Source organism: Bison bison, unplaced genomic scaffold (assembly GCF_000754665.1).
Source record: "Bison bison bison isolate TAMUID 2011002044 unplaced genomic scaffold, Bison_UMD1.0 scf7180017864270, whole genome shotgun sequence".
Taxonomy (NCBI): Eukaryota; Metazoa; Chordata; class Mammalia; order Artiodactyla; family Bovidae; genus Bison; species Bison bison.
This window is the reverse complement of record NW_011494842.1, coordinates 5,813,564-5,827,995: the sequence shown is the minus strand read 5'-3', so window position 1 is coordinate 5,827,995 and position 14,432 is coordinate 5,813,564. Positions and strand designations below refer to the sequence as shown.

General features: G+C 56.0%; 1 protein-coding gene across 4 annotated transcripts; it reads right to left on the bottom strand.

The window, feature by feature from the left end:
- Positions 1–6,786: 6,786 nt before the first annotated feature.
- On the bottom strand, positions 6,787–13,061 carry LOC104994908. 4 transcript variants are annotated; one of them, XM_010848616.1, is made up of 6 exons: positions 12,951–13,061; positions 11,269–11,612; positions 8,079–8,219; positions 7,822–7,904; positions 7,407–7,582; positions 6,787–7,272 (listed from the first exon to the last, which is right to left on the bottom strand). In XM_010848616.1, exons 2-6 carry the CDS (start codon positions 11,316–11,318, stop codon positions 7,078–7,080), a joined length of 645 nt encoding a protein of 214 aa, XP_010846918.1. In that variant the 5' UTR covers positions 11,319–11,612; positions 12,951–13,061; the 3' UTR covers positions 6,787–7,077. The 4 variants fall into 4 exon arrangements, 2 of the variants coding, with proteins under 2 accessions (XP_010846918.1, XP_010846919.1); XM_010848617.1 differs by having other exon boundaries at positions 11,269–11,549; XR_826004.1 differs by lacking the exons at positions 11,269–11,612; positions 12,951–13,061 and adding an exon at positions 8,425–8,532.
- Positions 13,062–14,432: the final 1,371 nt, after the last annotated feature.

The following is a 14,432-nucleotide window of genomic DNA, read 5'->3' as shown; positions in this document are numbered from 1 at the left end:
TTTTCTTAACGTAAAAAGCCTTTTCATTGCACAAAAGAAAGTGCTAGGGCTTGGAGGGGAAATGAAGCAATGGGGTGGGTTTTGTTTTTTTCTCGCCGCATTCCTGTGTACAAAGAGATCCAACTTCCGAATCAGTTCAGCCGCTCCCTCTCCAGGAGTTGGCTCCAAAACTCCTGGCTTCTTCTGTCTTTCTTTTCTTTTAAAGGGGGAAGGAGGAGGGCAGGAGTGAAAACTACCTTCGCTGGTTAATTGCGCACCCGAGCGCCAACGAGGACCAGACCAGGGCCAGCCCCCCCGCCACCCCCGCCCCGGGAGTGACCCGCTATGGTGTAGCCGCTGAGCAAAGTTTTGTTCATGAAGTCCTCCCCTCAAACGCCCGTCCCCAGCTCGCCTGCTTTCTGTTCTGTCCCCGGGCGCTGCGGTGTTTGCTTCCTAGTCCTTTTATCTTAGCTTCTGGGATAGAGTGCCCAGTGCCACCCATTCGATCACGTTTACTCCCTTCCGACACCCCCACCCTGACTTCCTGGGAAGGGGGAGGCTTATCCCTGGGCGATAGGGAGGAGGGGGCTGAGGATTGAAGCTGGGGATTGGAGCTGGAGAGAAAGACCCCGGAGGGATGAACTACGAGGAGCCAAGAGACAGCTGCTGACCCAGGGGGAGAGAGTGAGGAGCCCCTGGACCTGTGGCTTTTTCACAAAGACCCCTAGAATGTGGGAGAGGAGGACGCCTCCAGGACTGCTGAGTTCAGTATTTTCCAGTCTTTTCACCAGGACCCCACAATAGCAAATCAATTTTACCTCAGACCTGTCCGCACCTTCATCTATATATAAGCAAAACAATAGTTTCACAAAACAATACTTACCCTTATGACCTGTGATTGCACTCTGATATTTTCTGTTCTATTTGTTTTGTTTCATTTTGGTTTTTAAAACTGATTGTGAACCACTAAATTGCTCTGTTAAATGTACCAAATGAGTTGCAAATTGCAGTTGGAAAGACCTCACCCTGGCCACTCTGCCAAAAGGAGATGAGCAAATCCTGGAGAAGGAGAAACAAACCTCTAGGTCACACAGCCCCGTACATGGCAACTGGAACCAGCAACCCTACCCTTGACCCCCAGCTCCTGACCGCCTGGCTCAGTACTCTCTCCAGGGCCTGGCGCTACACTGGAGCCTCAGCTGTCTGTCCCCGGAGCCCAGCTGGGAAGGGCCAGCCCCTGAAACAGCTTCACTTGCTCCCAGAAGTCAGGACTCCACTGCATTTCCTGCAGACAGAGCGGAAACATACGCGTTTGTTCCACAAGCATTTGTCAAGGGCCCACTTGTGCCGGGCCAGTTGCCTAGTCCCCTGCCCCAGACAGTGATGATGAAGAGGAGTGCGCTGGAAACACCCGCTCCAGCGGCTTCACTCTGGACGTGTGCCTTCCTTGCCCCAGCCACATCCGAGGATCCATGTCCTTCCTCTCCTAAGATTCAAATGGAGGGTTCCATAACTCGGCCAAGGTCTGACAGCCTGCAAGTGGAGGTCAGGCCTACCTTGCCCAAAGCACCTGCCACTGGTTCCCCCTTCACCCCCAGGTCAGGAGTACTCTGATCCTCTGTCCCTCCACCAACCAGGAGCACTCAGAGGTGGGGAGAGCAACCGCCATCTGGCTGAGAAGCCCTGGGAGGGATGCCCCGGCAGCCTCCTGCCACACACACACTGCCTCTGGGTGCTCCTCTGGACCACAGCACCCATCCTGTGTTCCCAAAGGAGACACCGCTGGGCTTCAGACCCCCCACCCCCACCCCATCACCTGCCTCTTAGAAATCATCTCCACTGGAAGCGCTTTTATGCATCTGGGTTCTGAAGTAGTTTGTTTAAAGAAAGGTTCAGTTGGTTAAAAAATAATAAAATGTAAGAAACTGATGATATAGCTGCAGTGAGTTCACTCCCACCTTGTGTTTCCTCATCACCCACATGATCAAATCTACAGGACTCAGCTCAGCACACCAGACCCTGTCTCCTCACCCACCCCTTGGCAGGCACAAAGGTTGCTGCTCCAGAATGGTGCTGTGAACTGCGCAGGCAGTTCTCATGGGCCTGGGATCGAGGCCCAGTTCTGCCACTTTTCCAGAGGCCGGTCTCCCAGCCTCCATTTCCATACGTTAAAGGGGGAGGATACCATTCCAACCCGTGGGGGCAGTGGGATAAAGCACAGCACCACCACCCCCCACCCACCCCCAGTTAAGAAGGACCGAGTGCGTTCAACCTCGTTTCCCCAGGACCACATCCACTCCCACTCCACCACTCCCTGCTTTCTATTCCCACAGTCAGAAGGAACTCTCCTTCCTTGATACCCAGAGCAGCAATCTTTTAAGTCTTATTATGAAATATTTTCAGAAATAAGATTACATTTAAAATAATAGATTGAAAAGAGAGTTAGTGCCCTATACCTATCCTCCAACTTTGTCAAATCTTCATATTTTGCAAAATTTAGTTCCAACATATATTTTTTTTAACTAAACAATTCCGTTAAAAAATGAAAAAAAAAATTCAGTTGAGGTTCCTTACATGGGTGCGTGCGTGCTGAGTTGCTTCAGTTGTGTCCAGCTCTTTGCAACCTTGTGGACTGTGGCCCGTCAGGCCCCTCTGTCCCTACATACACCTCCCCATCTACCCCGGGCCCTGCCCCAGCTCTCCCTTCCCCCTCCAGAGAGAACCCTGATTTGGGAATATTGTTTCCTGCAGTTTTCACACTTGAAAAGGTACAGATGCATCCATAAACAATGTATGCTATCTCTCCGTAGGGCTTTACATTTTGAGTAAATAGTGTCACCTCGCGTGTAAACTCTGGCACATGGAGCAGAGTGACAGCCCACTTCCTGCCCACATCACGATTGGTTTGTGTATCGGTCGGTGGCCACGAAAGCCCTGTCTCGGTTTGGGCTGCTACAGCCACGTTGCAGTGGACATTCTTGCCTGCTTGTGCAAACGCTTGAGTGTCTCTAGGGCAGTGTGGGTCACACTATGGACTCAGACATACTCATGAGTCCTGAAATCAGCTGAAAGCGTAAAGATCAGCACTTTTTAAAACTCAAAATTGATTAGGAAATAACCAGCATCACTAGTCTTCGGGGTCACCATTACGGTGAAAGTCCTGTGTCGTGAGTGGCATGTGTATTCTGGATCTCAGTGTGGGATTTAAAAACTCTACTCCGGAGTGAGAACTTAGAAGGTGAACTTGCTGGATCTCAGGGAAGGTGCAGTTCGATCTCCTAGGAGTTGATGAATTACATTCCAAAGAGTCCTTTCTAAGTCACCTTCTCATGGGTCACTCGGAGAAGGCAATGGCACCCCACTCCAGTACTCTTGCCTGGAAAATCCCATGGACGGAGGAGCCTGGTAGGCTGTAGTCTATGGGGTCGCTAGAGTCGGACACGACTGAGCGACTTCACTTTCACTTTTCACTTTCATGCACTGGAGAAGGAAATGGCAACCCACTCCAGTGTTCTTGCCTGGAGAATCCCAGGGACAGGGAAGCCTGGTGGGCTGCCGTCTACGGGGTCGCACAGAGTCAGACACGACTGACATGACTTAGCAGCAGCAGCAGCAGTAGCAGCATGGGGTCACTAGAAGTATGTCTGCTGAGCCATGCCCCCACCAACACTTGCTGTTGTCAGGCTTCTTAGCCTGAAATTTTTTTGTTTCCCCACTCTCAGAGAACAGATTGGGGCCATCTTGAATTGTAATGCTCTCTCTCCCTTTTGGCCTTCCCCATTAGACCATGAGTTCCTAGATAGATGAGGCTGTGTCTGCATTAATTTGTGTCCCCACCGGGCCTGGCATGTAGCAAGTGTTCACAAAATCTATGCAGAATTGAACTCTCAAAGAGGAGGAGGATGGGGAGAGTATAAAAGTTATTCCAGGAGGGCTTCTCCGGTGGGTCAGTGGTAAAGAATCTGCCTGCCGTTGCAGGAGACACAGATTTGATCCCTGGTCCAGGAAGACCCTCCATGTCATGGAGCAACGAAGCCCATGTGCCACAATTATTGAGCCTGTGCTCTAGAGCCCGGGAACTGCAGCTACTGAGCCCATGCACTGCAGCGATTAAAGCCCACACACCCTAGAGCCTGTGCAACAAGAGAAGCCACCGCAGTGAGAAGCCCGAGCACCGCAAGGAAGAGGAGCCCCTGCTCTCCGAAGCCAGAGAAAGCCTGCTCACAGCAAAGAAGACCCAGTGCAGCCAGAATAAATAAAAACTTTTAAATAAATCAATAAATAAATCTGAGAAATAATACAAGACTGTGGGAGCCCTGGCTCAGGGTATCAGACTGCCAGATCCCCAGGCAGGAGGTGGGAGCTTCCAGGGATGCTGTAAGTGGTTGGAAAGGAGAACTGATGGGCCTGACCCCTCCTGAGAGGCTTCAGTGGGATGACCTGAAGCTGGGACAAAGATTAAGCCCAGGAAGGAGGCTGCCTCCATCCTCCTGGCAACTGGTTTGCCTGGTTCAGGCCCTAACCTCCATGGCTGGGTTCCTCCAGCACCACCTCCCAAGGGGTCCTCTTCTAGAAGGAAAATAGAGAGGATGGGACACTCGGGTCAGAAAGCCCAAACTCAGGATTCGCAGGGAGCCAGTGACTGCAGGCGCCTCCAGGAGGGGAAACTGAGGCGCTGGGCCTAGATTGGGGGGATGGGGAATTCCTTCTTAGCATATCTTTTTTTACCTTTTGAATTTTGGACCATGTGGATGTTTAACCTATAACCAAAACTAAAGATGCTCAAATTCTTAGCCCCTTAGTTGCAAGCTCCAAGCACCCTCAGAAAGACCTCCAGGAACCCACCTCCATCCTGCATCCAATCCAGACCTGAGGAGTCGAGGGAAGCCAGGGGGTGGTGCTCAGACCCTTCCCCGGACTCAGAAGGAACTCGGGGCTGTGCTGAGGAAGGGGCCACCATGTTTGACTCCTAGGCCCTGTCACCAGCATGCTCCCCACCTCCCCACCACCACAACTGCCTTTCTAGGCTTCTCCCCAGCTCTGCCATGTGACTCTGCCGAGGGTCCAGACCTCTGCGAGTCCCGGGTTCCTTCTTGTAGCCAGAGTTCACACCACCTTCCCAGACTTCACCCCTGGTGTCAACTGTTCTTGGAGCTTTCTCTGGTCCTCCCTGACGGGGCCTGCGAGGTGCAGGATGGCCACCCCCATGCTGGCAGTGCCATCTCAGGGTTTGGGGCCGATAAGAGGCCGTCTGCAGGGCTTCCTCGGGCCCTCGCCCCTGACATAGCAGCCGGGCCGGGAGGGGAGGCAGAGTTGGGCCAGAAGGGCTGACTCAGTGCAGCAGCCACCCTGCCCGGTCAGCCGGGCACCCCACCCAACGCCTGCCGGGGTTCCCAGAGAATTCCTTCCCCATGCCATAAGCTGCCCTGGGCGGGCACCCCAGCCCTCAACAACCACTCAGCCACAGCCAGGGCTGCCCGCCTGGCCAGACTTCACACACACACACACACACACACACACACACACACTCACATGCTGAACCTCCCAGGGCGCCTGGAAGGAGACAGAACTTGTTCTGTTGGTCATCCTCCACCCCCACCTCCCAGCCTTTAATGTCATATCTATTCATTTCAGACACTCACTGACCACTGACCACAGGCAAGGGACTGAAGAGGAAACGGACAGAGGAATGCAGCCAGCTAACCCGAACGCGCGGTCCCCGCCTGGGGAAGACAGAGATCAAAGAGCCTGTGGCTGCCCATCCCCTGGTCCCACAAGAGAGAGTGATCCCCTCCTTCTGCTCAACTGCCTCTTGAGAACCAAGCCCCTGGTTCTGAAGACCTGAATCCAAGGGGCCTGATCTTTCCTCCTCCTCTGCCCTGAGGGGTCGCAAGCAGATAAGGCGACCCCTCCCTGGACAAACTGTGAAAAGCAAAAGTCCTGGAGCATGACCACGGGGTCCTGGCCCCAAGCAGTCCTCTGCAGAGAAGCTGGCCCGCCTCTCTGGACTTCAGTGTCCCTCCGTGTGGAGTAAAAATAGAGAGCTGTGTTTCTGAGATCCTGGCAGGAAACTGGCCCCACGTCCCCAGTGGGTGATTAAAGAGAGGCAAGTGAGTGGACGGACTTGCAGAGAGAGGTGTAGGCAGGGTTCAGGGCTCAGCCAGAGGTGGTGCAGCTCCCGGGAGCTAGTGACCGGAGAGAGTCCAGGCCTGGAAAGCGGCCAATGGATCAATCATTGACCTTCTCCCCCTTCCAGTGCTCTGGTCTCTTTCCAGTGCCTCCCGCTGGCTCAGAGGACAAGGGATCCTGGGTAACTCAGGCCACAGAGGCCAGCCACTCAGCACACAGAGCAAGCACGGAACAGCGGACAGTGGATCCAGAGCGGGGCGATGAATGGAGAGTATCTGTTGATAACATAAGTAACTACTTTGTAAAACATTTAGCTCAAGCAGCAAATATCTCTATAATTGTTCTTGTTGGCATAGTCCTCAGGGTTCTCAATAAATACCAATAAATCTAAAGAAATGATAACCTAATAGGGGAATTTTGTTTAATAGGATGACCAAAGAAGGGACTTTTTTTTTTAAATGTATTTATTTTTAATCGGTGGTTTCTGCCATACATTAAGGCTTCCCAGGAGGCATTAGTGGTGAAGAACACTCCTGCCAATGCAGGAGATGTAATAGATGTGGGTTTGATCCCTGGGTCAGGAAGATCCCCTGGAGGAGGGCACAGCAACCCAGTCCAGTATTCTTGCGTGGAGAATCCCATGGACAGAGGAGCCTGGCGGGCCACAGTCCACAGGTCGCACACAGAGTCAGACACGTCTGAAGCGACTGAGCACGCACACACACCATATCAACATGAATTTTTAGGAGGAGAGACGTTTATAAGACAGAAGATTTTATCCACAAAGCAGACTTCCATGTCCTCTCCCCAGTAGAATAATCAGCTGTTGAGTAGCCACTGGCCAGAAGGAGGAAGTAAGGGGTGCAGGGCTGGGCTGCACTCGCTCCCTATCATTCTGAGTCAGAACTGGAGGGTGGTGGAGGCTCCAGGGGAGGCTGTCTGATTACAGCTCCCCGTTACCCTCTGAGGTTACCCTATTTCGGTGTCCCGGTCAGGACCTTGGCAGGAGCCCGGGAGAAGAGGGAGGCCTCTGGCAGTTCTGCGTCTTTCCAGGCTCGGGGAGGGGGCCCTGCCGTGTGAGGGGAAACTGTCCAGGCCCTTACGCTCCACCTGCCAGCAAGGTAAGCAGGTCTGGAGGAGTGAGCTCATGTCAACGCGATGAGCCTGTAGAGAAAGCAGTGTGAAAACCCTCCTGGGACCAGCCCCAGGCAGGAGCAGCCTTTGTCTGGCAGGAGACAGTGGGGTGATGTCAAGTCCACCTGGGTTGGGCCCTGCCTCCAGCTGCGCCCCACACCCACCTTGGCAGGACGGAGGCCTGGGGGCCGGCTGAGGGCTGAACCTGGCAGACAGGACCCCCTCCTGCACCCGGCTTGCCAGCCTTTGTCTCTGGAGCATTCAGAAGAGGTCGCGCAGCAAGGGGCGTGCCATGCCCTCTGGAGGGGGCGGGGAGAGGTCATGGTCGAGGCACTCCGCTCTAGGGGGAGAGGGAGAGAAAGGCTTGCTGTTTGCCCAGGAAGGGAGCAGACACTGGGGCCCTTGTCCTGGGGCAGCGGGGGAGCTGCTGGCCAGATGGAGAGCAGCCGGGGGCTGGGGCAGGGGAGAGGAGGGATTCCAGGCCCAGCCATCAGCCTCTTCCTCCCAGCCCCCATCCAGCTCCTGGGCCTACCCGAGACTCAAGGAAGGGCAGCCCCAACTCCCACCCAGATACAGAACCTCCAAAGGCAGTCCTGAGGCTGAGGGCCCGACGCTGCAGAAACCCCCCGGGTTTGGACCATTGACGCTGGGCAGGCTTCTCCCTGGAAGAGGGTCTCCTGGTCTGTGCCCCCACACACTCAATCGTGTCCGACTCTTTTCGACCCCATGGACTGTAGCCCCCCAGGCTCCTCTGTGCATGGGATTCTCCAGGCAAGAATACTGGAGTGGGTCGCCACGCCCTCCTCTAGGGGAATCTCCCGACCCAGGGGTCAAACCTGCGTCTCCTGCGTTGGCAGCCAGTCTCCTGGTTGGCAGTGAATAAGCCCAGCCTCGGGCCTTCGGAGCAGCTTTCCGGTGAGGAGGGTTGAGTCCGGGACCCAACAAGCACTGATGAAATCTGTGCTGCGTGCAGGGCCCTGCACAGAGCGGGAGAGTGAGAGCCCCCTGAGGGCCTGAGAAGCCTGGTCACCAGGCGCCCGGCTCCCGCCCAGCCCCTGACCCCCAGCAGACAAAGGGCTGGGGCTGGCAGAACCAAGCCCAGCAGCTCCCTCTCAGCCTGGCCCTGTTGTTGTTCTACACCCTCTTTGTAAACGTAGCCACTCCCAGGAGTGTCCCCAGCACCTCAGCCAGCCCTCAGCCCTTGTCCAGGGTTGGCTGGGGGCGCAGAGAGGAAGGCCCCCCAAGGCCAGGCTCTTGGAGCAGGAGGAGCAGGGGCGGCAGGGGCAGGGTGCGCCGGGCAGAAAGAGAAACAAAAACCACCACCCACTGCTGACCCCTCGTGTCCACCCCTAGGTGGCGCTCTGGGTGCACTAGCGCACTTAAGCTTGTGTGTGCGTGTTAGCCCGTCAGTGGATTCCGACTCCGCGACCCCATGAACTGTAGACCTTCAGGCTTCTCTGTCCATGGGATTCTCCAAGCAAGAAGACTGGAGTGGGTTGCCATTTCCTTCTTAGCCTGCCATCCTCCTTTTATAGGTGAGGAGGCTGCGGCTCACCGTAGCTAAGGAGACAAATAGCTGATGGACAGGGAAGGGAAATTCTGTTACTGAAGAGTTTGGTAAAGGTTGCACAGCCACTAAAGTGTCTCCGTTTTTCAGATGAAGAAAGTTCAGGGAGGTGAAGAGATCCACCGAAAGTCACACAGCTAGCAAGTGACAGAATTTGGGCTTGCACTCAGGCTGGCCTGGCCCCGGAGCCCACGGTTCCATCTTCAGGCTGCAGAGGGCCCCAGAGAGGGAGCCTGGAAAGACTCTGTTCTCGGAGATTCCAGGCAGAGGGCGGCTTCTCTGCCCTTGCAGACCTTGCCCCAAACCCCTCCTCAGTGGTAGCCGGGGGCGGGGGAGGGGGGAACCCTTGCAGTTGGGACAGGGACTCCACTAAGGCCTGTGCCTCCAGCCTCCACCTCCGGCTGCCACCTAGTTCTTTCCTCCGACTCCACCTTCCAGGGGCCCGGCCTGGCTCCCTCTATCCTGGGCCAGGCGGGCCTCCGCACCAGGGCCAGGTTGCCTATGGGCACCACCGTCTGCGGGCCACACACAGGCTGCACCTACCCTAATTCCAGCAGATTTCAGCGCCAACCACCATGATTCATTAGTTCCCCCTTGTCCCAACAGACAAAATGCACAGCAGGAGGGAAAGAGGTCAGACAGCAGAGACGACTTCCAGGTTGTAAGGAATGGGAGATTCGAGAATTGGGAACCAGAGAAGGTAGGGTCCTTTAAAGGAGGAATATGCTAGGCTGCCTGAGTGAGAATCCAAATTCAGGGGTTCCGGACTAATCCACTTCCTCTGGCTCCTCCAGCTTCCTCCCCTCTGGGCCCGAGTGCTGGAGTGGGAGCTGGAAGCTTGCCTCCGGAACCTGTTCAGACCTGCAGCCAGGCCCATACCTGCAGCAAACACTGGTCCCGTACAGCAGCAGAAAGAATGAGCACTCACTGAACACGTACTGCGGTCCCTCTCTGTCTCTGTCAGCTCATGTCACCTTCAAATGGCCCTAAGAAAGCTATGGTCCTTATGTCCACTTGACAGCAAGGAAACTGAGGCTCGAGGCCTCTTCCAGGATTCCCCATATTCCCAACATCTGTTCGTCCTTCAAGGTTAAGTTTAAATGCCCCACTTCTTGCCCAGGACCTCTGCCCTCTGCGGGGCTGCCCACAGGGACCACTGCTAATCAGAGCCCCAGCTCTCCAGGCCAACCTGCCGTTTCCTAGCTCTTTACCTGGAACAAATGACATCCCTAAATCTGATTGCTTACCTGCCAAGGGAAATGATGAAGCACCAAACAACAGAGGAGGGTGGTGAGCGTTCAGTGAGGTAACAGACATAAGGCCCTGCAACCAGTCCCTGGCACAGAGAGGGCGCTTAACAGAGGCAGGCTGTCATTGCTGATTTTATTTCATATGCTCTCTTATTGGCTCCTCATCGTCTTAACTCTGTAAATTCAGTGAGGCCTCACCTGGACATCTCAGTCTTGGTTTGGGTTCCCCAGGACACAAAGATTCAAGGGCACACACATACATAGAGGTGACCAGAGTGAACCCCAATAGAGGACGGGAGAGGCGAGGCAGGGAAGGGACAGAGGCAGGCACGGCGGTGATGTCGACCAGCTCCCACTGTGGAGCCCAGCCCTGCTGGGGAGCTCGGGGAGCCGGGTCAGTCTCTGATGTGCCCTTCTCACCCCCGCTGCCCTCAAACCCCAACCACGTGCCAGGCCCGTTTCCTGTAGCTCTGATCCCTGCTGACGGACCATCCAAGGCTCCTGCCTTGTTCAGTTAACAGATAGGGACAGGAGGCCAAGCCTTGGAGACAGGGGTGCCAGAGGCTGAGGGCTGAGCCTGGTTGAGAGCCAGCTGGGCACAGAGATAGGCATCAAGAACACTCTGTGTATGTGAATGTGCTCAGTCGCTCAGTCGTGTCCGACTCTTTGCGACCCCATGGACTGTAGCCCGCAGATTCCATGGGGGCTCTGAATCCCCCTCAGTCCATGGGGATTCGCCAGGCAAGAATACTGGAGTGGGTTGCCATGCCCTCCTTCAGGGGATCTTCCCAACCCAGGGATCAAACCCATGTCTCCTGCATTGCAGGCAGATTCTTTACCATCTGAGCCACAAGGGAAGCCCTTGTCCTGGCCAAACAGGAGGGACCCGGTGGAGGTGCCGCCCGGAGGCTCACAATCAGATCTTGGCAGATCACTGCCATCAGGTACAGGAGGGAGGGTGGGTAGCCTGACCCAGCTCCCCCTGCATTCTCAGACCCCAGGCCGCCATCTCTGAGGGCTCTGAGTCCAATCCAAGCAGGTTCAGCCTGAGAGACAAGCTGGGGAGAGGACTAAGGGAAGAAGAGAAATATTTGGGCACAATGTTCTAATGACTACTGCTACCTAACAAATTCTCCAAAACCTGGTCGTGTGAAACAACGGCCATTTCATTTTGCTCAAAGTTCTGTGAGTCAGGGATTCGGGAAGTACCTGGCTTCCTGAAGGTGGGTCTTGCTGGGGGTCTGCCGTGTGATTGCCATCAGATGCCAGCTGGGGCTGGAGTCATCACAAGGCTCGTGGGCTGGTGGTGCACGACCGCTGTTCCCGGCACGGCCAGCAGGGGGAGCGCCCCTGAGCTGCAGATGGGACCCCGTCCACGTGGCTTCTGACTTCTTACAGGGGGGCTGCTTTATCCCAGAGGGAAGAGGTGGAACCTGGGTGGTCTTCTCTAACTCAGCCTCAGCAGTCACAGAGCATCACTCCCACGGTACCTGATGATGGAGGCAGTCATGGCCCTTCAGAACCAAGGGGAGAAGGACACAGTTCCCCTCTCCCTGGGAAGAGAGCCAAAGGGGCCATGTTTTAGATTGAGCTCAGGTGACATCTCAGAACAGGTCCCTCTCCCTGTGCTACCTGGGATCCCACAGGTTACAGGCCCGGGGGACACTAGGAGACTTTGAGGCAGCATCCATCCTACAGATTCAAAGACTGGGGCTCTGAGAGTGTAGGGCCTGGGCCTCTGCACCTGCCTCAGCTCCATCCAGCCCGTCTGTGACAGTGAAGGCCAAGGAGCCCTTGGGCCCTGAGCCCCAGGATGGGTGAGCAACCTGGAGAGGTGTGTGTGGCTGGTGGTGCACGGGCCCGGGGGTGTTTGAGTGCGAGTGTGTGTGCCTGCGAGGATGCGTGCATGTGGCTGGAGGGGGGAGGGTTAGTCTCCTCCCTGGAAGAAACTGTGCTCCACCCCTCCCTGAGGACCTGGGTTCTGCAGGGCTGACGGGGAAGTCAAGGCAGCACCACGGGGAAGACAGGGCTTCAGGGGGAGGGGCTGAGCGAGAACGAAGCCTGTGGGCTGGGAGTCAGATCCTGGGGTCTCGGGGTTCAGGGCTCTCAAGAAGAGGGTGACAATCATCAGAAGCCATGGACAGCTTCCTGGTGGCACAGTCAACTACGGAAAGACCTACAGAGACGGGGGGAGGGGGCGTGGGGGGGCTAGGGAAGCCAGATAAACACATCATCTCCAGCTCCTCCCTGAGCCAAGAAGTAAAATGCCCCCCAGCACCCCGCCTGCCCCACAGTCCCCAGGGCAAAGTGGCCCAGGCAGGCCAGCACCCCACGTGTGACAAAGCCTGTCACCAGCCTCTGCCCTCCCTCGCCGGTGCCCACCAGGGCCCCCTGCTCACAGCTGTGTACCCAAAAGGCTCTCAAGAGGCTTCCGCTGAAGGAAGAAGGCGCAGGTGCGTGCTGGGGCTGGCTGTGGGCAGGGGGCCCCCCGGCTACCGCCCTCGCTCCTCTGCTGGGCCTCTGGGCAGGGTGGCTGCTGCAGCAGCCAGTGCCCTCCAGGGGCCCACCCAGGCCTTCAGGCACTTCCTGAGCAGCAGGACGTATCCTGGCCTGAGTGCCCCTGGAAGGAGGCAGCTTATCAAAGGGGAAAGGACACTTTGTTCAGGCCTGGTCACTCGCCCAGACTGGGGGTGGCATGTTCGGGGCCTGGCGGGTAGGGCAGGGCACTGCCAACAGGAGGGTCCCAGCCAGCAGGCTGGGGCGGGAGGTCTGGGGAGGGCGGATGCGCCGGCTCCACGCTCCAGGCGGTGCCAGGACCTTGGCCCTTCCAGAAATGCGTTCGGGCGCCCCCTTCCCCTTCACAGTCCTACTTCTCTCCATTCCCGTCCTACCTCTCAGTCCTGGAGGGGCTTTGCGTTCACTCCGTTCATTCATTTAAGCACTGTGTAAGGGTGCTTGGAAGGTACTAGTAAGGCTCTAGACCCTGGGGACAGAGCAGCAAACAAAACCGCCCGCAGTGCCTGCCCTCGGGAAGCTCACGCTCCAGTTGACAGGCCACAAGCGCATAAACAAACTAAACACATGATGTGTCAGATGACGGAAGCGCTCTGAAGAAAAGTGAAGCAGAGGAGGGGCGCAGAGAGGGAGTGGCGTGGAAGAGAGAGATGGTTTTTCTTTATACGGGGTGATTAACAAGGTGACAGCAAACGAAAGACGTCAAGTAGGTAAAGAAGTGAGTCGTGTAAATTCCTAGGAGCAAAGCCGGCATTGCAGCGGGAACAGCGAGTGCGAAGGCCTTGAGGCAGGAGCGGGCTGCACCTGCGCCTGCGCAGGAAACAGCACGGGAGACAGCAGGGGCCGCCAGGCCAGAGGGCAGGAAACAGCAGAGCCGGCCTGCCGGAGCGCGGGAGACAGCAGGAGGGCGGCCGGCGAGGCTGGAGACAGAGGGCCCAGACGGCAAGCGGCCGTGGGAGGACTTGGCTCTCACTTGGGCGATGGAGAGGCAGTGTAGGGCTTTCAACAGAGGAATTGTTTATTATTAACATTAACTGTTTAGTTGTTTTTTTAACTGTTTAATTTTTTTTTTTTTTTTTTAGTATTTTTTAAGCGTTTATGTTTTAAAATAACAGTAGCTCAGGAATTCACTGAAAGTCCAGCGGTTAGGACTCAGCGCTTTCACTGCTGGGGCCCAGGTTCAATCTCTGACCTGATCTGGGAAATAAGATTCTGCAAGCCGCACAGTGTGGCTAAAAAGGAAAAAGCAACAGTAACCCATGTTACCTAGTGCTTAATACATATCAGCCACTCTTCGAAACAATGAATATGTATTAGCCCATTCACTCTTCCCAATAATCTTCATTAAAGATGAGCATACACTGATACTAGGGAGGTCTCCACCATGAGATGCTGGCAGCACCCCGTCCCACGCTGTGACAAATGAAAAATGTCGAATGTCCCTGGGCAGATGGAATAGCCCCGGGTGAGAAGCACTGCCGGAGGGTCTCCCAGCCGCCCCACCCGCCTCTGTCCCAGCTCAGCCCCGCACCTCTCCCTACAAGTGTAACAGCCCCTAACTGCCCCTGCCTCCTCCACCGCACGCCTCATCCTAGATGCCACGACAGAGCCGCTCCCCACTCTATGGCCCTCGATGGCTCCCACCGCCCTGAGGATGCACAGCAAGCCGCTGAGGTTGGTGCCGCGGCCCTGTGTAACCCGGCCCTACAGCTGCGGCTCTGTCCTCGAGGCCCTCGTGCCGCTGCCCTCCCTCTCTTGCCCAGCCTGGTACCTTGTGCTGAGCCCGCTCTTTGCCAGCCACGGTGCTGGGCACCCAGACCTGGGGACAAAGCTCCCGGAAGCCTGCCTTCACGATGTGT

Excerpts from the sequence above, each read along its gene's own strand:
- LOC104994908 (XM_010848616.1), bottom strand. The coding sequence starts at position 11,318 with ATGGCAATCACACGGCAGACCCCCAGCAAGACCCACCTTCAGGAAGCC. Across the intron at positions 7,905-8,078 it reads TGCCAACGCAGGAGACGCAG|GGAGAAGCCTGCCCAGCGTC; the intron begins GTTTGACCCCTG and ends ACCCTCTTCCAG. Across the intron at positions 7,273-7,406 it reads CAGGCCTCCGTCCTGCCAAG|GCTCATCGCGTTGACATGAG; the intron begins GTGGGTGTGGGG and ends CTTTCTCTACAG.